The 23,070-nt window shown below is 36.4% G+C and overlaps 1 protein-coding gene across 6 annotated transcripts in view; it reads right to left on the bottom strand.

Moving 5' to 3' along the window:
* The window catches only part of ATRNL1 (attractin like 1), a 403,630-nt gene that overhangs the window by 336,874 nt on the left and 43,686 nt on the right, over window positions 1-23,070 (bottom strand). For all 6 annotated transcript variants that reach the window (XR_011904014.1, XR_011904015.1, XM_072339810.1 and 3 more), the window contains exons 6-9: window positions 16,112-16,286; window positions 15,091-15,178; window positions 7,541-7,796; window positions 364-547 (exon numbers count right to left, since the gene is read on the bottom strand). Coding sequence is in view for 4 of the 6 variants with exons in the window: in XM_072339810.1 (XP_072195911.1) it covers window positions 364-547; window positions 7,541-7,796; window positions 15,091-15,178; window positions 16,112-16,286 (703 nt within the window). In the remaining 2 variants the exon portion in view is untranslated. The remainder of the gene's footprint in view (window positions 1-363; window positions 548-7,540; window positions 7,797-15,090; window positions 15,179-16,111; window positions 16,287-23,070) is intronic.

Here is a 23,070-nt window from a genome sequence, read left to right as displayed (position 1 = left end):
TCAAATAACAGTTCCCAAATTTCTCTACTTATTTACATAACTTGTGCATGAATGTGCCTCAGCAGTATAGTCATATCATATGGATGGAACACAAGTGCTATCTCTGCATGGTGGTTATGTATGAATAGGAGAACCTTTAATACACACACAAACTTTCCTCCTTTCTTTCAGTGTGCAGCACCATCAGTACACTGATTAAAGCCCAATCCTCCTCATAATTCTTCAGTTTTGTTGCAGAAAACATAATGTCTTGCCACATGCAAAGGACACAGTCTCTTGAGTGACTTAACTAAAACCTTCTTTTATGTTTTTTCTTACTCAGTATCAAATAACTTAATTTGCTCAGTTACAAACTCAACTTACCATGTTCTAGTATTAACTTCATATTTGTAAAGATCATCCACCAATCCATATTTATTGCCAGGTAATGCTTTGTATCCACCATGGACATAAACAGATTTTGTCAGTTCATCATAGACACTAGTATGGCCATATCCACCTTGTACAATTGCTCCTTTTGTTTCTGGTACAAGCCAAGAATTTGACCCTGGAATATATGTACAGAAAACACAGGTTTAAGGGTTACTAATACTAACATGCAAAACTAGACATTCAGCACACAGAAAGAAAACCAGAAAACAAAAAGCCTGGACCTTCTGGAAAATATAAAACAGTGGAATTCAGTTTCTCTCAGCCTTAACTTAGTCCCACCAGAGTTGGCTGGTGAAAATTAAGCACCTGATAAGCTGTATTAGGAACACCTGAGGGGAAATCATCTGTAAAAGCCTGGAAGAAACTGAACTGCTGTGGGCTCACAGAAATGTGTCAACTAAAATAGCTGTAGGTATGCACGCATACAAAGACTACACACTACTGAACTAAAACCAGTTTTCAACTAATGTTTATTAGTAATATAGCTACAAACATATCTATTCAGTCACTGAAGACTCACAGATGGATAATTTGAAAGCAGCTCTTTAAATTAGCACTTAAATCCACCTTTTAACATGACATAATTAGTAAACACAAAGAGATATCAAATAAACCATAAATAGTTGTTACAAGATTAAAAAAGCGACTGGAAAATATTTGCTGTTGCACTGAAAAATGCTGAAGGTAACTGAGTGACTTCTTGTTGCCTGTAGCCCTAAAATTTGCATTTTTCCCCCAGTCTTTCCAGATGATGATAGGAGCCAAACAAAGAACAAGCTAGAAGATGAGTATTTCCTGTAGAAGCCGCCTTATTCAAAAGAGGCTGTGATAACAAGGATGCCAGTTCTGCAGAATGGGAAATGAGAAAAATAATTCACTTACAGCCTCTTGAAGATTGTGCAAGCAAAATTGAAAGCATGGACAAGGACATCACATGAGGAATAGTCCCTTCCTAATTCTTAGCCTACATTGGTTACATTTATAAAGATACTTATCCAAAACTAGCACACACCACCATACACCCTGCTTCATCTCAAAGTTACACTCTATTTCAGTTTTTGATCATCTGATACTGTGTAAGGATTTTAAGATTACCTCTTTTTCCTCCTGATTCGACTATGCTGTGAAAAGACTCATTACTTTCTGCTATTACTGCCGCTATTCCACTTTCACTAAAGAGTTTCCAGGCACTGCATCTATAAACAGGTTACATTTTTTTCAGTAACAAAATCGAATTCTGTGAAATGCAAGACAGCACTTTTATTCCTAAGTGCTTATAACAAATGAGAAAGTATGGATTGAACTGGAAGACTTGTGCCAATTTTTCATGTGTGCACTAACGCTGATATTTTTTATAATGTGCTTTTTTTTTTTTTTTTTTATATATATTATTGATATGTACTGCAATGTAAGTTGTATTTTACTCCAATCTCCATCTTGGATTTTATCAAGCTATTAAGAACTGCAGCTCAGAACACAATCATTAGAACTGTACCAGTAATACTGTATTTTACATACGTATTACCTTGCTAACTGATTTATTTGATACAACTTACATATGGGGACCAGTGAAAAGTCAGCCTGCTCATATGCCTTCTTATCACCAACCCCATCCTCATTTTTCCATTTAAATACTAATCAGTCCACAAGATCAGCATATATGCCTTTCACGGAGAAAAAACTACTACTACTTTACATAGTCAATACTATCATGAAAGTTTACTTGTATAATATAACATTTTGTGTTTATATCTGACTGGTTCATGTAATAACTAGAATATTTTTGCAGCAAAATTGCATATTGTACAGCTCTCCAGGATTTGCATAGAAATATGAATTGCTGTTCTACCTTGTTTATTAAAAACAAAAAATATGTGATGGATAACTAAATTTTGAGAAAAGAGGTTCAGAAGCATCTTTCCAAAGTAAATCAAAAGAAGTATTAGTTTCTGTTTTTCCTCTTTCTAAGATTTAGTTGGACCATCTGAACTTTGACTTTAAAAACTGAGAAGATATTCATTGTTGATGTCTTCTGTGATGCTTTGCCATCTAAATACCCAATCATTCAGTGCAAAAAGTATTTTCTGAAACAATTCTCACTGAATTTCAAGGCATTGCTCAACTCACTGATAGGAATCTTAATTTTCTTTTTCTTTAAACACAGAAATCCAATCATTAAATGCATTTTCAATAACTCTTCTCATACTAAAAGACACCCCACTCTTCCTAGCATTCTATCAGTAGAAATACTTGATTGACAAATCAATTCTACAACCTCAGGGGCTTAAAAAGCCAAATCAGCCCAGAACTGACAAGATTACTACTTTTACTATTCTGATGCAATTTATAGTTAAAAAACAGACTTTCTCCAGCAGCTCTGCATCCTTCTTGTGCTGCAGGTCCCAGGCCTGAATGCTGTACTCCAGATGGGGCCTCACAAGGACAGAGTAGAGGGGAACAATCCCCTTCCTCGCCCTGCTGGCCAACCTTCTTTTCATGCATCTGAGGACACCGTTGGCATTCCAGGCTGTAAGAGCACACTGCTGGATCAAGCTTCTCATGCACCAGTACCCCCAAGACCTTCCCCCAGTCTGTACACCTCTGGGGTTGCCCTGACCCAAAATGCAATACCTTGCACTCAGCTTTGTTGAATTTCATTAGATTCTCACTTTTCAAGTCATTGTCCCTTTGGTTAACATTCCTTCCTTCTACTGCATTGACTGCGCCTCTCAGCTTAGTGTGTCATGTATAAATTTGCTGAGGATACACTCAGTCCCACTATTTATGTCACTGATAAAGATGTTAAAGAGCAGAAGTCCCAAGACAGACCCTCAGAAGGCACCACTTGTGACCAGTTTCCTCCTGGACATAGAGTCTTCACCATGTTTGTTGAAGACAGTTCTTCCTTTTCATTTATCAGAGGGGGTACAGCCTCCTTGGCCTGTCTCTTCTGACTAATATACCTGTAGAAGCCCCTATTGTTTTTCACATCCTTTGCCAAGTTCAGTTTTATCTGCACCTTGCCTTTCATGGTTTCATGGTTTCATGTTTTACGTGCCTAAACAGCACCCCTGTATTCTTCCCAGGTCACACATCTCTGCTTCCACTGCCTATTAATTTTCATTTTTTCCTTCAGTTTGACCACAAGGTACTCGCTCAGTCATGCTGATTTCCTGCCTCCTCCACTTGATCTCTTATGGAGATGGAGAGCTTTTCTTCTCTCAGAAAGGTATCCTTAAAGAGCTGTCAGCTCAGTTCACTTCCATTCCTGTTTCCCTAAAGGCTGGTTTTCAGGCACCTCCATCCAATAATTCCTTAAACAGATATGCTTACATGATTCAAATATTCTGGTCAGAACCAAGTACTTATGTCCAGTTTTCTACAACTGTTTCCAAAAGACTTTTCAAGTGAAAGAAAAATATGCAGTGAGGTGTCAGAATTACTAACCAGGCTTCTTAAGGATGAGAATGGGTGCATTTTAGGATGCTCACAAACTTAAGATGTGATAATCAAATGCATTCAGACATTGCCAATTCACAAAAGAAGCAGAATAACATGCAGGATGAACTGGATGATCTCAGCTACCAGAAAAAATAAAAATATAAAAAAAATACCAAATTCAACAGTAATTTATAGATATCGAGCACTGGGATTAGTAACATAACCTTCCATAAAATGGAAGCTCATCAGTTGATAATAACTGAGAAGAATGCTTCATCAGAGAAAGTCTATCAGCCATTAATGGCTTTCTCATGGTTGCATTTATCAGGTGAGACTAAAGTTATTTAGCCAGGTAAAGGTGAAAACACACCTAGAATATCCCACAGATTTTTCTAATCATCCACATTCAAGAAAGATGAACTCCTTGTGAAAAAGTTAGAGAGATGAACTACTAGAACAAGACGGGATCAAATAAGGTTGTGTTAATCAGTCTGGCAAAAAATAGGGTTGGTATCTTCAACTTAAAGATAATTCCAGGAAGGGAGATGAGCTGCTTACATTAAAAAATGTGTCACCCAGAAAGCAACATAACCAAACAATGACAAAGACAGGCTGTGATTTACATCATCTCCAGTCAATAAAATTATAAGCCCTGAATTAATTCTCCAGATGTTTTTCAAGCTACTTAAGATTAATCTACATATATAATAGAAGAAATTATAAAATACGTTGTTTTCACTACAAGCATGGATTGTGATGGTCAAGATTCATTTTTCCTCAGAGCAAGTTAATCACATGCCATAGAACCACTCTGTCAATGAAAATCCAGTGAATTACCAAAAAAATTTTTGTTCTATTTATCAATTTCCTATTTATTTATTACTAATTAGGTATGTCACATTAAGGAGGGGAAAAAAAAAAAAAAAACTTCAAAATTAAGTAATAATCATTGTATCAGTCAAATGATTAAAACAGCATTTGGAAATAACCAAAGTGTTTTTCTAAACATTTTAGAAGAAGATAGGAGAAACCAAAGCAAAGGTAGACACATTGGCCTGACCTGTTCCAGACACAGTAAAGCCTTTGAACAGGTCAATTTCTTAGATTTCTTAGGAAGCACTTCAGTGTCTCATCTTTGTTTAAATGCAGTAACAATAAGGCTTTTTTCTTGCAATTATGAAGCTCATAACTTGTGACAAAGAGAAAGTATACATTACATCACAGGGCCATTTCTTTTAACTCTACTTCAAAGAAACATCTTTAAATCAAAAGCAACCTAAGACCTACTTCCAAAGTCATAACAAATTTCAGCCTAAAAACTGAAGTGATATGTTGCTGATCCAAACAAATCTCTATCTCCTAAAGAACAAAATAAAATCACAGAAGATTTATTCAGAAGTTTCTTAATGTATATGGAGCTTTTATAAACTTTAGCTAAAACAAAACGCCATTATTATATTCACCTTGAGACTCACATTGAGATTCTCAAAAGGTTTATGAGGTATTGCCATCCTAAAAGGAAATAAATTTCCCTGGGGAGTAACCTAGAAAAGCTTTATGGTTCAAGTTAGTAAAATCAGCCACATAATTCCCATACCAAGATTTATTGTTTCCTCAGAAGTCATAACTCCAATCATAGCAAGAAAGGACAACAGAAAGCTTTTATTATTACTGTAACTATCATACCCTTAGAGTAGAAAAAAATTCCTCTCTTTTCAAATGTTGAAATTCTGGCTGCAAGCCACGTCTGATTTTTCTAGGATTTTGTTGATTTTGATAAAAATTACTTTGTTTACTAACCTGACAAACACGAGAGAAATTTGAGATTATGCACACCTTCAATTAACCTGCTTTGTTAATAGAACCACAGGCCTATGAGAAAATCTAGGGAGTCTTCATACAGCAAACTTTTTAGGTCTTCTTTTTGCACTCAAAGCCCATGGAAATCAGGGTCATAGTAACTAAAGATGGCTTTAGCATCAGAATTCCATATGTCAAGATCATTAAAGTTCACTAAAAAGTCTGGATCACTTGCAATTTCAATTAATATGAACCAGAGGGAAAGATTTCTACAATACTTCTTTCTTCTAGAAGTCATCTTGCACGTGCATGGTAAATAACCTTCATTTGAATTAAAAGCAATAGCCGATAACAATTAGAATAAAACAGTACAATCTGAAATATTCACACAATATATTGTTTTAAAAAGGAAAGAGAAAGGAACTTAAATACTTCTTTCCCAAGTATCAGTAGCCCTTTATGGTTAGAAACGTTCTTTCCGGTTCAAGTGGGCTCATATCAGTACTTCTATTTCTTCCCATAATTTTGATGATGAGCTGCTAAATCCTCCATAAACTAGTCATTAATAATCCAAACAAATATCTAGAATTTCATAACTAAAAACAACACTATAATAGCAAAAATGTAGATAAATGCTGCAGCAGAAAAAGAATTCAGGAAAACTTGACACAGAAATCATTTCACTTTGGGGGGTGGGAGAAAGGAGATGGAAATTCAGAGAGGCAAACTGGAAAAGTTGGCCTTCAACACTTGCTAACCCTTGAAGTATTGTTGCAAAACATAATTCTGAGAGTAGAAACTTTTGGTAATTTATTCAGTTTAATCAGCTTTTTCCAGTGTGGAATAAGCACATCATTGCACTTTCTTCCCATTCTCTTTCAGCTTTGCTCAACATCGCTACAACACACAGGTAATGGCCAGAAAGCATAAGAATCCTCTACGTTGTGAAGCAATTTCCCCATCTCACAAATGTGTGTGCACAGTTTCTATACCAGTATGCATAACTGCAAATGAGTAAACGAAACTATTTAAAAGACATTCATTATGTCTTAGCATAAAAACACTGCTTTGAAGTTTTGAATGCATCCTGTGATTGCTTACAATAACTGCAAGAATCTCAAATCAGTTCTACAGAAAACAATAATTCAAACATTGTTTGAATTAGCGGGTACATAAATATTTCTAAAGAAAATCAGAAGGTGTATTTTTAAGATTATTCTACTATAAAAACATCTTAGAAGTACCACATGCAAGACAAAATATCTTTGTTCATTTAACTGTAACATTTAAAATCACCTATCAGGAAAGCCTCCCATTGTGGCAGGGGAATCACAAACAGACGTGTTGGAATATTTAAAAATGTTTTTTTCCAATACTGGAAATTTATTCCAATTGGAAATTTATACATTATCCAAAAATGTTTTTATTTGTTCCTGAAGGAGCAAGCATACGCTCCTGAGCCTAGCTTATACATAATGATAAACAAAGTTATTACATTTCAAAAATCAGCATGATGATATTACAACATCAATTAAAGAATCTTCAAAATTAACTACATTCTTGTTGTAGTTACTCTTTATTGTATTCTGTTTTGCCCTTTGGATTTTCCTCTGCTACACAGTAAAAACATTAAGTCTGTGGTTAAAAGGTTAAAAAGAGTAAGTTTCATCAGAATAATAACTACATCTTGGAATTTCTTGTTTCAGCCTTTAACAAATAGCCAAAACACATACGAATGCTAGAAAGAATCAGCGAGAAAACAATGACATTATATTGACAAATATGTATTTTCCTCTATGAAAAGAGGAAGTGTTCCTAAAGAATTTTTTCATCAATGCATGATAAAAGTGACTTGAAAACAACTTACTGATATAGTATTCTTGTACAATGCTCGTATAACCGTATATGGAAGAATATCCAAAAATGATAATCATAACCACATCTCTGCTGTCCAGCTCCACGATGTGTGCTGAGTGACCTTCCACAGCATACTGCTGGCCATGTACTAGTACAGCAGGAGTTCTAATACTCCATGTTTGACTGTGGATGTTGAAAATCCACAGCTCGTCAGTAACATTGCCATTATTTGTTTCAATTTTGCCTCCGTACATGTAGATGTCTTCCTGTAAAAATTGGGAGAAAGGAGAGAGCAGATAATGGATTACAAAAAAGATAACATCTGAACTGTGTATTCCTGTGCTGCATAGAATTTTATAACTGAACAATCTGATTTAAATCTTCACGTACAGCTGATGCTATCTTAAACAGCTCAATAAAAGACGCTGGTCCCAGAAAACAATATTTAAGCTAAAGCAAAAGCGATGATAAGGAGAGCACTTCACTGAAGAATAAACCCAGCCATGAAAATGACACGAGAATGAATCTCAGCCAGATTACTTCAAGCAGAAAAACTTTAATTACATGACTCTAATTCATACTGCAGCTATTAAAAATCTAAACAGAAAGGGATTTATACTGTTTTCTTAAGGAATAGCTCACAGAACTAAAATGTAATTTACCGTACACTCAAACTATATGAATTTCATTTGGCATATGCGCAAGAGAGAACACTTCATCTTAATGACAACATAACTGAAGTCCTGAGAAACTTCACAGTCATAAACAAATCAGCCCAGAGAAATGGGACATCGTGTGTACACCATCCCCTTGGGCACACGTACTAAAATCAAATCTCAATGGAAGAGTACTCTGAGTACTTCTAAAGGGATGCAAACAAGATTTTCCAATCTTCATTAACCATGTATCAAAACAGATGGCATTGTTGCTCAAGATAAGTAAAGAATTATTTACTTAAATATTGATTGAAAATGATCCTACTAAATCTATAACTTCAAACCAAGGCATATAGAGTCACAGAATGAATTCCAGCTTGTTGGCTTCCCTGACTGGCTCACTGTTTAAGGACAGTTTATCCCAGGTAAAAAAAAAAAAAAAAAAATATATATATATATATATATATATATATATATGTATGTATGTATACTGCTTCTAGTTCACATAATGAGTTAGTGTTTGATAGGACATACCAGGTCCAAATGTGCTCAGTAGCTACTTTTCTTCCATATCTAAGGGACAATTACAATCCCTATTTTGAGTGCACTTTATGTAATATTAAAGGCCAAGAAAGGAACATGGTAACGGTACCAATTAAGTTTAGTTTATTTTAAAAATAGTGGTAGGAATTTCAACTGAAAATTAAGTGTTCCTACTTACAAATAATTGAAATACTTAGAGTATTTATAAGAAATAAACCAAGGCCACAAGTAGAATCTGTATTCTATCAATCTATTACTCAGCAACGACTTGGTAGTAGAACCTGTCATAATTCTTGGGATTGCAAGGAAAAATAACTATGACAGAATAAGCTTTCTGATTTCATTCCTAAATAGCTAAACCATCTTGAAAATAGAGCTGCTGACCTCTAGTGTGCTATTCTGACTTTTTAAAATACATTTAATTTCAAAGACCATCTTCCTGCTTTTCATAAAGAAATACACTGCAGCATTTCACTGCATTAAAACATGAGGACTTGTCCAGATTTTGGCAGGGATAGAGTTAACTTACTTCCTAGTAGCTAGTTCAATGCTGCGTGAGAATAACATTGATAACACACTGATGTTTCAGTTGCTACTGAGCAGTGCTTACAAGTCACAGATGTTTGAGCTACTCATGCTGCCTGGCCAGAGAAAAGCTGAGGATGTATAAGTTGCTGGGAGGTGACAAAGCTGACAGAGGTCAAAAAGATGCCCCATACCATATGGTATCACATACAACAATAAAACCAAGGCCATCGGATGGGAGGGCTGCTTCTGCTCAGGAACTGGTTGGGATTCAGTCAGCAAGCGGTAAGTAACTTTGTTGTGCATCACTTGCTTTCTGTATTCATTTGTTGGTGGCAGTTTCCCTCTTTTAATTTATTTTTAATTCTTCATTAAACTGTCCTTATCTCAACGTGTGAGTTCTTGCACTTTTCAGTTTTCTTCCCCATCTCACTGGGGGGGGGGGGGGGAGGTGAGTGAACAGCTGTGTCGTGCTCAGCTGTTTCTGGGTTAAGCCACAACCAGGTTTATAGGAAATTTGTAGACTCATGAAACACAAATGGTTTGAGCAAATATTTTTCTTTAAATGATTCCAGAGAGCTTGCTGATGAAACTGCCACTTCAGTCTCACGAGGTAAAGCACAGAGGAATGAAGGACCTAATTAGGGACTGGCAGGTGAAATATAACAGTTCTTAAAATACAGTCTGAGACAGAGCAAAGACACAAGACGTTAAAAAGGTGACCTGAAGAGCCACATGAATTTCAAAATGATCCCTCAGACAGCTGGCAACATCCTCCTCACAGTTCTACTTAAATGATTCAATATACAGGTAAAAGAACACATCCAAGATGAGCTATCTTTATAAATGACACAGCAGAGATCCTGTACACACAACTACTCAGAGAGTTCTACAAAGAAAAAGACAAGAAGGTCACAGAAACTACCTTATTAATCCCAAAATAAGATTTAAGCAAGCTTCACTCCAGGCTTTTTCTGAGATTAAGCAGCTCCTACTGCTACTAATAAGAATTAAAAAATTAGAAACCACTTCAAAAGTTAGCTACAGTCAGCTCAGTATTGAGAACAGAAGGCTCACGGACCAAAGGCTATAGAAATACAGAATGAAAAACTTTACAGGCATATATAACTTTACAAAAGTAGATACTTAAAGGCATACATTTTCTGAGAAGTCTAGCGAGGAAAGAAGTGCAGCCTAAAGGTTAACCAGGTATAAATCAAGGTATATGCTGTCATGGTTTGGCCTGGTTTCTATGACAAGGGGCAAAGGGTCCCACAGATCCATGTCCTGGGAAGGGATCCAGGGGGAAGGGAGAAGTTGGGAGACTGGCCTGGATGAGAAAAACAGCAGCAATGAGCTAGAGGAAGAAAACAAAAAACTTTGCTTACTAATGAAGTACACTGACAACCCACAGAACTGCAGCATTAACTCTCTAATTCCTAGTGCACTCGATGGCAACATGATGTGGAATACTAATATAAAAACAAGTAGCCGTGATAATGCTGAAGGTGAGGCCTTCTGTACACAAGATATGGATTTTCAAGAGGACAGGTACACAAATAATGCTCACCTTCCAGCACAGGAAGCCCCTCTGCTACCACCAACCACACAGCAACAAAATGTAATGGGATATTGGTTCAACCCCTCCTGCTTTACCACCAACATCCACCTCTGATCTTATGGGCCAACATAATAAAATAGGAGGCATTACTTTTGGAGAAACTCTCACACACACTCAACATCAATGCCTATTAATTTGGAAAAGAAATCAAAACAATTACCCTTTTTTAAATAAAGCATTAAAATCAGAAGTAACATTCATAATATGCAAATGAGTCAAATTAAGTTGGAGTACATATGGAATGGCCCATATATCAGGAAATATCTTTACAATTAACTACTGTGTCAGCCTGTTTGCTTGCCAAACCTAAAGGAATCTAATTTCAATGCCCAGTCAACCTTCCACTGCCATGGGACTAGTAGAAACAGTTTCATTATAAGCTTAAACTCTGTGATACAACCAGAAGGTCATAACACCCAGCAGCGACCATACACTCACTCTCTATGCAACTCCCACCATACTTTATTCCAGCTATGTAGCAGTTTCCAGTTTGCCATCTAACTTCCTATCTAGCCATGGTTTGGCAAAGCTGTATGTACCTGCTTTAAAAACTTCACAAGCCGTTATCTCTTCATAATCCTTTTTCTTCTATGATTCATTTCAAAGTAAGTTGACATTTTTGAAGTATCAAGATGCCTGAAACTTCATAGAATCTCTCAGATACAGGAAAACCAATTGCTAACAGAGATAGGTAGCGCTTTTCCAAAAACCAGCCTGAAGTGGCACTGAAGGCAACGCTCTCTAACAACTTAGCTGGTTTAAAAGCAAGAACACGTTTTATGCATTTATAGTGGAGAGAGTATAAAAGTCTTAGTCACTTGTTATAACTATACATCAGTGGGAGTCTTCTGATCTCTTTTCTTCAGAGTAAAGAAGTAGAGTACTTCAATTTTAACTAAAGAAGCTTTCTGAGGGAAATGGCACAGCAACTTATTTCGTTCTCCACAGAGTCAATTATATAGCTTCAATTTAGCTTGTACCACAATCAGGCAATACTACCTCTGTGCTCTCACTCTGGTCTAGCACAGGCTTTGAAATCTCAGGAGCTGAAGTCAAAAACTTAATCTAATTTTTTCTAGGTGGATACTATTTTCTCTCCTCTAAAAAGAAAACATTGAACAATGAGTAGTATACAGCTCAAAACACAGCTCACAGCTGCCATCTCTAGGTATTGCATGATGTCCTGCCACTCTTCACACTCAATTTTTGTTTTTCAATGGACTGAATACGTGAAAGGAAATGATAAAAGTTAATCTTAAACTAAGAGTTTATTGACATACAAGAAAATGGCACCCACTGGTATTCATTGACACTTGCTGAATGTTTATGGAAATGAAAAAGTGGACATGAGCACAGTGAGGCAGTGGATGGTGCATTTCAGCAGCAGTGACAACAGTGGGTCATCTCCCATGGTGAAGATTTTTTACAAGCTCAGCATGCAGGCTCATGTTCATCACTGGTGAAAACACACAGCCAATGGGGGTGACTGTGTTGAAAAAGTGTTTTGTAGATGAGAACTTCTATCAAACAGTATTATTGAGCTTTTTGTATCTATTATGGACATAAATAGGAGGCATTATTTTCAGAATGACTTCAATATTAGTTAATTGACATAAGTGGTGCTGCATTCATTACTAGTGGATTCTAATTACTAATGAAATACACCCTTGACAGAAGCAACAGCTTAACTACACTTGTTTATAACTTCCATTAATATTGCTAAGTTGTATTTCCTAACTGAGATCTACAAGATCTCCAAATTAACCCAAGTCCATATGGTCTGATATTTGCTGGTTAGAAGTTCTCTAAAATGGTTACTCCTTAGTTTGGAGCATTTCAAGTAAATATTAGTACTGTCAACCTAGAAGAAGGTTAAATGACACTTTAATCCTCTATTCTGAACTGCTATATGATACGTTACTTCAGTGTTTCCCAACAAAAATTATCCACATTCCACAAGAAGTGAAATAACCAGAATACAGCAGCCTAGGACATTTCAAAGAACAGGTAATACATAGGTAGTGAATCAGGGAACCAAGGAAGAGAAAAACAATTTTTGAGCTGGCTTTGGGGCATGCACAGAGTCTGGTTCACATTACTGCTACAGTAGTAACTGTGACATTCATCACCTCTGGAAGAGAAATGTGACAGAGGGGGAAAAAGATGACAAAAAACAAACACCCACAATTCTGCTTAACTTCAGAGAAGCAATGTATATAAGGGAAAACTGACCATAAACAGAAATTAAATAGGTACAAGTGAAAGGATAAAATCTTTAATGACGATACGAAGATAGTTTAAGGACATCTGAGATCCCATAAAGCCTTTCTATTTGAAAATACTTTCCTATTAGAAAAACCAAAATAAATCAGGCTTAACATAACAAGACTGTTAGAAGTAAGAAAAAGTACGTCAAAATCTGCTTCAAATCCAGCAGATTAAAATGTGGAAACATGTAAGGCAAGCCAAGAAACATCTTGATGAGTTGTCTGCAAAATTTATGTGTAAAGCACTACACCATTTTACAGTCAACTAGATTTATTTGTTGTGCCAACAGACAGTACTCCAAAAACATAAGAATCATCATAATAATAGTTTTTGCATTTGAATTCTTCATCATAGAGTACACAGGTATTTCCATAGAAGAAATGAATAACAAATAATCATAATAAAGGAAGAGCAAAAATAAAAAAAGTCTCCAAGATCAGTTCTGAAGGAAATGAAATAATGAAATGGTGACTCAATTAGAATTTAGGAGAATTCTCCTCTCAATTAGGAGAGGTCACCTGTGGTACCCCACAGAGATGGGCAATAAGGATTTGTTAGTTCAACATACTTCAAAACAGTCTGGCAAAGGGATAGACAAATGACACCTTCAATACTAAGCTACTCAGAATACCCAAGATAACGAACAAATGCGATGAATTAAGTAATATTTAATGCACAATACAAGGACAAATAAAAGGTTGTACAAAGTCATATAGATTTTCATTAAGAGATGCATACAAAACTATTTTAAGTCTGCACTGTGGTGGTGGTGTTTTAATTGACTAGAATGAGGTCATGACATTATGGTTGGTAGTTCAGTGATACTACCAATTCAAAACCAATAGTAGATCAATATAACTCTCTGAGGTACTGATACCTCCAAGCAACTCTCTCAGAAGGGATGCAACAACTAAAAAAGATACAGGCAATGACTTCATCAGTATCTCATGTATGAAATACCTTCCTTCTTACTAAAACAGCAAGTAATTTTCAGCATGAATCTGAAATGATGGGAGGATATAATTAACTTACAGAAAATCACAAGTGGTACCAAGAACCCAAATAGAAAGAAGTATGAAGAGGTAGGGAATATCAAAACAGCCAGTAACAGTAACACAAAAGGTGGCATCTCATCACAAAACACCCTAGAATTCTTGGGTACAGGATGGTGCCAGGGATAAAAAAAATGACCTGAATGCATAGAAATAAGTGAAAGGCACAGATTTATAGTTTTTCCATACAAATACTACTTCAGAAGTCGTTTTGATAAACTATTATGACCACTCTCTATAACTGCTCTGTTTAACTAAGAAGTGTAATAAAGCAAATAAAAAATTATTTCTTACTGTCACAGCCCTTAAGGCACTAAGAGGCCTCACCTGGGGTTCAGCCATTGACCCTCTCCCCCTCCTACTCCAGGTTACCTGGACACAGACTGTAGACAGCTCATTTCCTTTATGGATTCCTCAGGCACATCCTGTATCCTTGTCTCCAGTCCTGCCTCCAGCCCTACATCCCCTGCATGGTGGTCTCTGGACCAGGGTCATCACTTGCCAGGTGTATAGGGTCAAAGTACCCGTCCACCATACTACATGCTGTGTTCAGCCCCTGTGGGATGGCACCTGTTGAACAAGAGCTTTGTCCATGCTGAGGTTACACTTGGCTCCCAGTTTACCTTTCCTTACACAAGAGTAGCAAATATAATTTATTTTTTGTTTGTTTGTTTGTTTTTTGGGGAGGGGGGGTGGGGAGAGGGAACCATATTGGCAAGTTTAGCTCTAGAGCTAAAAAACTACTTAAAAAATCTCTCCAAAATAGGTCTAAATAAGTAGAAGGCAATAACAACAAAGAGTTTAGAAACTAGAAATTACTCAGAAATCCATGAATTGTTTCAAGTAACAGTACATAAAAATACATAAATTGAATAGGAGACTGAAGAGTCCAAACCTGATATAAGGCAAGTGTGTGTCCATATCTCTGGAGTGGCCCTTTGGATACAGGCACTACGTTCCATATACTGCTTTCCAAATTGTAGCTAGAAGAGAAATGTAAGAATAAAATGTTTTCTATCCACACAGAAACAGTTGTATTGTTGAACCAGCTTTTGTTTTACAAAGCATGCACGCTTCATCAGACATTGTTTAACTGAGGTGGTAATTTGTTAACAGCAGTAAGATGGCCATCTTTAACTGCTGTAACAATACACTAACTAGTGATAGTGAGCTAAATGTTCATCAAGGGAAAACAGGAACAGGTTTTTCAGGGATTCATCAATAATTTCAGAAATTGCAAATGTAATTAAAACCACCTGACTTACAAGAGTTATGAAACTAAGCTCATGGTTACCAGCAAGCAAAAAACCACCACTCAACTGCCTACGTCACAACCTTTGGCATTACTCTGAAAACTGATATATTTTAGGAGCTGAAGTCAGTGATCCTTATGGCTCCCTTCCAACATGGGAGATTCTACACTTCTATGATAAATGCTTCAAGTTTGTTTTTAATAGCTGATCAAATGTGCACACATACAGAGTGTTATAAATATGAAGAACCAAAACATTCCACACAGAGCAGGCCAAATGCCCGCATTAAATATGAGCCTCTTGTCTTTATAAATAAATATTGATATGCAAATATCACTCTAGATATACTATCTGAAAACACCATCACACATATTTCTTTCCCCATTCTATCACCACAAGCACTTTTACAGTTTGTAGCAAATAATAGTGACTGTTTTCAGAAGACTGATGAGTTTACACATTAATATTACATAGATCTTTCCTACAAAGACTCTAATCCTTTTGAATTATACAAAAATTAAAAGCATAAAAATAAGGCATCTAATAAAGAACCTGAAGAAGTATGTCTTTTGATTGAGCTGCAGGATAGATATTCACTTGTGTTAATATTTATTTTCCCCAAGCCTTATCAGAAGGGATATCATGTGGGATGAAATCACTTACTTCAACACCATTTGGAATGAACTGTAGTTAAAAGCGTATCCTCCAATCACCCACATAAATTTTCCATGTAGAACTGCCTTATGGGAAGCCCGACCCACAGAAGGGCTGAATGGCTTTACGTTTGGTAAGATCCAGTAAGACTCCGTGGAAGGGACATTCAAAGAACAATCCGGACCTGTTTTGTAAACAAATGTAGAGTTTGTACAATCTGTTAGGAGCCAATAAAGCAGAAATAGGGAAGGCTTAATTACAGATGTCAGGATTGCTCGTTCTGATAAAATACAGAATGCACTTTTATGTTTAGCAGATGCTCAACAAAGAAAAAATGACAACAAAGGACATCAGTCAAATTGCAAGTGTTAGATTAGCTGAAATAATGATATATTTCTGCATCCTTCTCAGAAAACACACTGCATGAGTCACAGATCGAAAGAAGGGCAAAATGAACCATGTTTTTAGAAGCAATATAGATCCAAAATGAGTAGCACAGAATAAACTCCTTATTACCTCTGAAAAAAAACTATAATGCAGAATACAACCAGAATAAGTTGATATCAAAGCAAATAACATTGAAGTAAGTAACATTACAGTATGGGATATAGTATACACAATCTCAAGAACACAAATCTGGCATTTTTCAATGCATTTTTGTGCTGTCTTTCAAGAGGAAAGTGCTCCATAAAAATCAAGGATTTGAGAATATGAACATTATGGAAGCTTACTCACTATTCCACAAAGCTCCCAAAGCCTGTATTATTTTGGAACACATCTTCAAAACCAGTTTTGAGAAATTAAGAGAAGTCATCAAAAGATGCCCTTTTTAAGTTTTGTTATGTCAATACAATTAATAAAAGGAAAAAAGAAAAAAACACCAGCATGCAAACTATGTGCCTTTTGTTCAGTATACTGACCAGCTTTATTTCTAGATAGGAAAACACTGAGTCTTTAGGACACCACTTTTAGTATTATCAATCACAGAAGTGAAACTTTTACCATCAGTAATAGCAGACATATTGCATGACAGCTAAATGATGTCAGTAATTCGATGCTGATACTGCAGCGTGATGATATGTCCATCTCAGCATGCCCAGTTAGATTAAATCATTCACTCAAGCTACTGGGCATTACTGAAACTCAAAGCTGTTGAAGTCAGACTGGGTATTCTTTTAAGGAACACAGCAGTAGTCAGCTAATGTTAAACAAATACCCAAGAAGCAAATTAAAAAGCCCAGTCTGCATCATAAGAATCAGGAATCACCCAATTTAAGGATGCATAGGGACATACAGAGTTAAGGAGAAAGCATATAAACTCAGCTCACAGAATCATTTAGGTTGGAAAATACTCGTATGTCATGGTGTCCAACCACCCACCTGAAACTACAAACCCAGCACCAAATCAGGTCCCTAAACTTCTGAAAGCACAAAGTCCACCTGAATAGAATTTCGTGGGGGATGGTATTGAGGCACAACAGAGTGAAAACTGAAGGACCAACAAAAGCCAAATAAATAAATAAATAAAGTCTGCAGTGTTGAAAGGAGGAGCTGAAAACAAGAAAGGAACTTTAAGAGACCAAACAAATTAAGAAGCAGCTGAAAGGGGCAACAAAGAAAATGAGATTCTTACTGATGGCATGCAGGCAATTGCAAACACCTCCATGGAAACACCGCACCTATGTATTCCCTTGCTCAGAAAGGCCTAAGTAAATGTAAAGGGAGGCTGGCATGGCTGAACTCCGGTGTAAGGAAAGTTATTAGGAAGATATTAACATGCATTAAATCACGATCAAATAAAGAAAAAAGAACTGAACACAAAATACTGCATAATAAACATCAAACTATAGCATACAGCATAACAAATGTTAAAATATAACTACATAGGTTTGGTTTTATTCTGAGTTACGACTGAGAATGAAACAAAACTGAGAAAAAAAAAAAAAAAGTTACACATGAAATTCTATACAGATAAGTATAAAACTGTCATCTGTGCTCCAGCCAGACTAAAAACATGACAGCTCAGAGAAGGATCAATACCCAGTAACAAAGCCTCAACTTATGATAACTCATAAAAATACTGTAACACTCAGCAACCCAAAAAGGTAAAGCACACATTAGAAGTAGAGAGCATATTAACACGCTGCTGCATTCAAAACAAACAGAAGGAGGCAGTTCTTAGTGCAAAAAGTGTCAGACCTTCTTGCCAAGGAGCTCCAACAAAGGACACTCCAGATGCAAAGGCTAACACTGAAACAAGAGGAACTTTGACAAATATTTAAAAGAGAATCAAGGGAAGTCTACTTAATAAGCTAAGTAGGTACCTGACATCAAGTTTTTTGTTTCAAAACATTACCCTTCATAATGAACATCAAGCCTTTCCAACGTGCATTATCGCTTGGAGGGGAAAAAAAGGAATAATTCTTATACATAACAACCAGGGAGATCACCTGTGCCCAAACACTTGCCATTTCCTATAGAAGAATGATACTGACTTCTATCCAAACTATACTTCACTGCTTGAATGATGGAAACCTCCGTTCCCACTGTTCATTATTCCCTTTGCCCTGAAAATATTAATGATATTTGAATGGGGTCTAATGAAAGCAGGAATAACTCAGCATATTATTGCTTAAGTATTCATATAGATAATAGAAATGTGACCTCAACAAGATTCTGATCCGGTAAATCACTACAGGAAACAATTTGAATACATAACTGTTTATATTTAAACAATTGATTAATTATTCTTTGATCAGGGAACAGATCATAAATACGAAATCTATTATGTCAGTTTTATAAGGGAAACCATGCTTCCAGTTATTAGCGGTGAAAGTTCTCGCACAGATGTAGCGGTCAGCGGCGCCCTCTCGTGGCCAATTACGAATCCTACACACAAACTGCCCGCTCCAGAATTGATGGGAGATTTTCTTTAGTGGAGACGGAGCGCTTCTAGAATTCCCGACAGAAAAGCCACCCCAGCCCCGACTCCTTACTCTCCATTTCAAAACTGACACTACTTTTCATGCTGCTGCACAGTGAACCAGGGAAGGGAATGCATCCAGGTTAAAACAAGCTTTGCTTTCTGGCCACGCAAGCTTTTAATTTGGACACATCCCTTTATCCACTTTACTTTGCACACACACATCTAGTTGTACCAACTGGAGTACGACTGACCCTCCAGGACTGCACTTCCAGTGAGAGTGTCAAACACTGGCATGGTTATTTCAGTGCATAGTAAGCTGTATAAGAAGTTTAATATACTTCTACAGCTGAAGGGAGGAAAACATGCAATAGAGTAACACTGACTTCTACTGAAACACCATTTAAAGAACAAATGCTTTTGTGTGGCTAGACCTTCATAAAGGTAAGGTGACTGTAAAACTTTGAAATACAATTCACAGATTGTCATACATAAATATATATACCATGAAACATCACCTTTATTTCAGCATAACTACATTCTCACTTCAGAACCGCCACATCCACTAAGCACATGCATTTTGTGGAACAGGCAGCACCACAGCTGCAGAAGACAGATAAAAATGTTTTATTATTTTCTATGCAAATGCGATTTTTCTCCATTTATTTTAAATTGGATTTCTTTCTTATCCACTCAACCCACAGGAAAAAGAAAAAAAAAAAAAAAGAAAAAAAAAAAAAAGAAAAAAAAAAAAAAGAAAAAAAGGTTTACAAAGAGGAAACAACTTTATAAAACTGAATTGGAAGTCAATTATGTAATCCTCAAAGATAGGGGAAAATTCTATAGGTTTAAAAAAGTGATTTACCCACAGAACACAAGAGAAGGAATTTGATTTCTATTTACTGAGGAGTCTCATGAACTGCCAAGGTAACAATCTGTTCCAGTAGTTTGAGTCATAAGATCAATTTCCACCTAATGAGAAAACATCATCTATTGTCTCCAAACTTAATCTTCTCCTTCAGGTTCACAGGAGAGAAAAAAAACCAGAAGTATCGATGTGTTGAATATAAATGTTCTGGTCCTGCTTCTCATACAGTTTAATCAAAGCATTCAAATCAAGTATTTGCTGTCATTTATTCTGTATTTATTGGATATCTGAGCATTTGAATTCAGATTTATTATTGTGAGGCAATTCTTCAACCACCACAATGAAAACCAAATATTGCTATTCTCACACATCCAATAATATTTTCATATCATAATGAATTTGAGATTATTAATAATATTGGACTTGATCCTTGTGGGCCCCTTCCAATTCTATAACATGTTTAGAAGAGTGAATACATCTGGATATACTTTCAAAAACTCTTTAACACTGGAAGTTTTAGAAAGTAGTGAATCACCTGCCTAATGGGAAAGTACTGAGGTTGTTACTACATGCATATGTTAATTAAAAGATGTGATACATAAAAAGATAAAGTGCTTCGCAAGAGTGGCTCAGTGCTGTGAGGGCATACCCTGAAAGGATCTCAAGCTAAAGATGCATGAGAGCAAGCTCACATGACGCAGCCCTCAAATGTTTACAAACAGCTATCCTACTCCCCCTTAGCCTCCTTTTTAATAGATTAAATAAGCCATATTCCATAGCTCTAATCATTTTAATGATTCTCCTCTGTGCAATTTCTATTCATAAAAGTGTAAAAATAAAAATGAAGTATAGTACTAATGTATTCCTCCATTTAACTGTAGACTGTGGCTGATCATCCAATTCATGCACTTGACGCTTTACAGCCTAAATTTATATTCAATATAAACAGAAGTATATCAGCTTGTATTCTGGTTGATAGACAAGCAAGTTTTCTTCTATGTCACCTACTTCAATCCCAGATGCTAAAAATTCTTAATATTCCCAGTCCCCAAATGTACGCATTTACAATTTATACTGAAGCAATTTTACTCAGCACACTCCTCTTATTTCATTGGTAGGACATTCTGGTCCTCCTTCATATTGAGAGCAACTCCCACCTTTGTATGACCAGATTTCAGTAAATCTTATGACTGATAAAAATCACTTAACACAGGCTGATCTTGGGACAGATCTGAAGTACTACTCACACCCCTCCATCCCAAGTTGTTTTCTTAGCCCATTGATATTTCACAAGTAACAGTCTCCATCGCCATTACTGCTCCTTCATGCATTTCCTGACTTCTTCAGTATCAGTGGTTTCCCACCATCAGCTGCTGAGGTTCAGGTAATTGTGTTGCATTTTCCTGTCAGTTACAGATTATTTTAGTCTGAACTACATTGATAAATGTCCATTCCATCTCTTTCACTATTCAGTCACGCCATGCATTTAATAATTCCTTTCCTCTAACTACAGTTTCGAACTTTACATACCAGAAATGAAGCTAACACGCTGTAACCTGCCAGAGCCATTAAGTCCAGCTTCTTAAAGAACACTATTGGAGAATAACATTTTTATTAATAAAACACCCACACCTTTAGAGCAGTTACTACAAATTGCAGCAGAGTGCTGCATTCAAGTGTGACACTGTCCGAAGCGTGGGATGGTTTTCCATTCCTTCCCATTATCCTGAATTTTCAAAGACACTATAGAAATGAACTGTTTTGAAATCTCCTCTGCTCACTTACAGAGTGAGACAACACAAGGCAGCACTCCCAGTATCAAAGATAATTTGCTGGCTGTATACTCGGATGCTGCACAGTACTATCGTACTACAAATTATCCCCATTTCTTTCTTATCTGTGCCTAAAAAGAGAAAAAGGAAACATACTGGTAGTTTTCCTTTGCCTGAGTTACCAATAGGCATCAATGCTTCCTGCTTCAGAGCAACAAAAACAGATGAGGTAGTAACGGAGCAGCACAACGTGACACAGCACCCATCTTCCACAGGCTGTGTGGTATATAATAGAGACCTTAACTTCTACTAAAAACTGTTGTTCTGTCCCAAAGAGGACCCTGTTTTCTTATCGCATTGTTTTAAATGGTTTCTTTACTGGTGTTGCTTTCCCAGCATCCACAAGATGTCAGTATTGTAAAAAAAGACACCCCATCTATGCTGCAATACAAAACACCCTTTCCATGTTACAGATGAGGATTTTATTCACTGTATATCATGTTCAGCACAGTCCAACAAATCTTTCCTTCCTGTGAAAGGACTAAACATACTCCAATCAACATCATGTGAAACAAGAAGGAACAAAGTTTTCCTCTAAAGTAAAAACTCGGTTTTAAAATCATCAATTGAAACTAACAAAAAGACTTGGCAGATTGCAGCAGCACTAACATAAGGAGAAACATTTATGGGTCCTGTATTGCAAATAGCCTACGTTGAAGATGCTGACAGCTTAGGATTTGTAAAGACAGAAATACAGATGTTAAAATACATGTACGTACAGCATCAGTAAACAAGGAGCCTTCCAGAAGGCTCTAGGAAAGTTCAACTTTTTGATTGATATTTTTTTCTTTTTTAAACAAAGGAAAATCTATTGTGTATCTAAACCACATTAGCTGGGGTACAATAAAAAAAAAAAAATAAAAAAAAAAAATAAAAAAAAAAATCTAACAATTGAAAACAACCCAGATTTTGTGAAACCACCATGAAGTAGCAAGTAAATTATCAGTCCAACTCCTAAAGAACAGAAAGCTGTTACAGAAGTGCTAGGTGAAAAGAAGGTACTAATCATGAAGGTCTGCATGGAGTCAACGCACAAACAAAAGGCTTTTAGTCCTGCTGCAAATTCTATTCACAACTTCCTTACAGAGACTTATCCTTCAGCATTTTTTTATGCACTACAGTCACCAGAGGTTCTTGAGGACTCAGCAGCACATCTGTGACAGGGCAGTTCCCACTCAGTGGCTATACTGCTATAGCCCATTTCCTGCAGTGAATTTCTGTGGGTGCACTGACTGTCTTTTTATGAACAACATCATTTATTATTTACAAGAGCAATGCATTAAATCTCACACTCTCTTTGCTCTAATAGGTATGACAGCTAATAGGAATAAAACAGCCATTTCCT

Source organism: Excalfactoria chinensis, chromosome 6 (genome assembly GCF_039878825.1).
Source record: "Excalfactoria chinensis isolate bCotChi1 chromosome 6, bCotChi1.hap2, whole genome shotgun sequence".
NCBI lineage: Eukaryota > Metazoa > Chordata > Aves > Galliformes > Phasianidae > Excalfactoria > Excalfactoria chinensis.
Note: the sequence above shows the minus strand (reverse complement) of the source record. Positions and strands in the feature narration are given on the sequence as shown.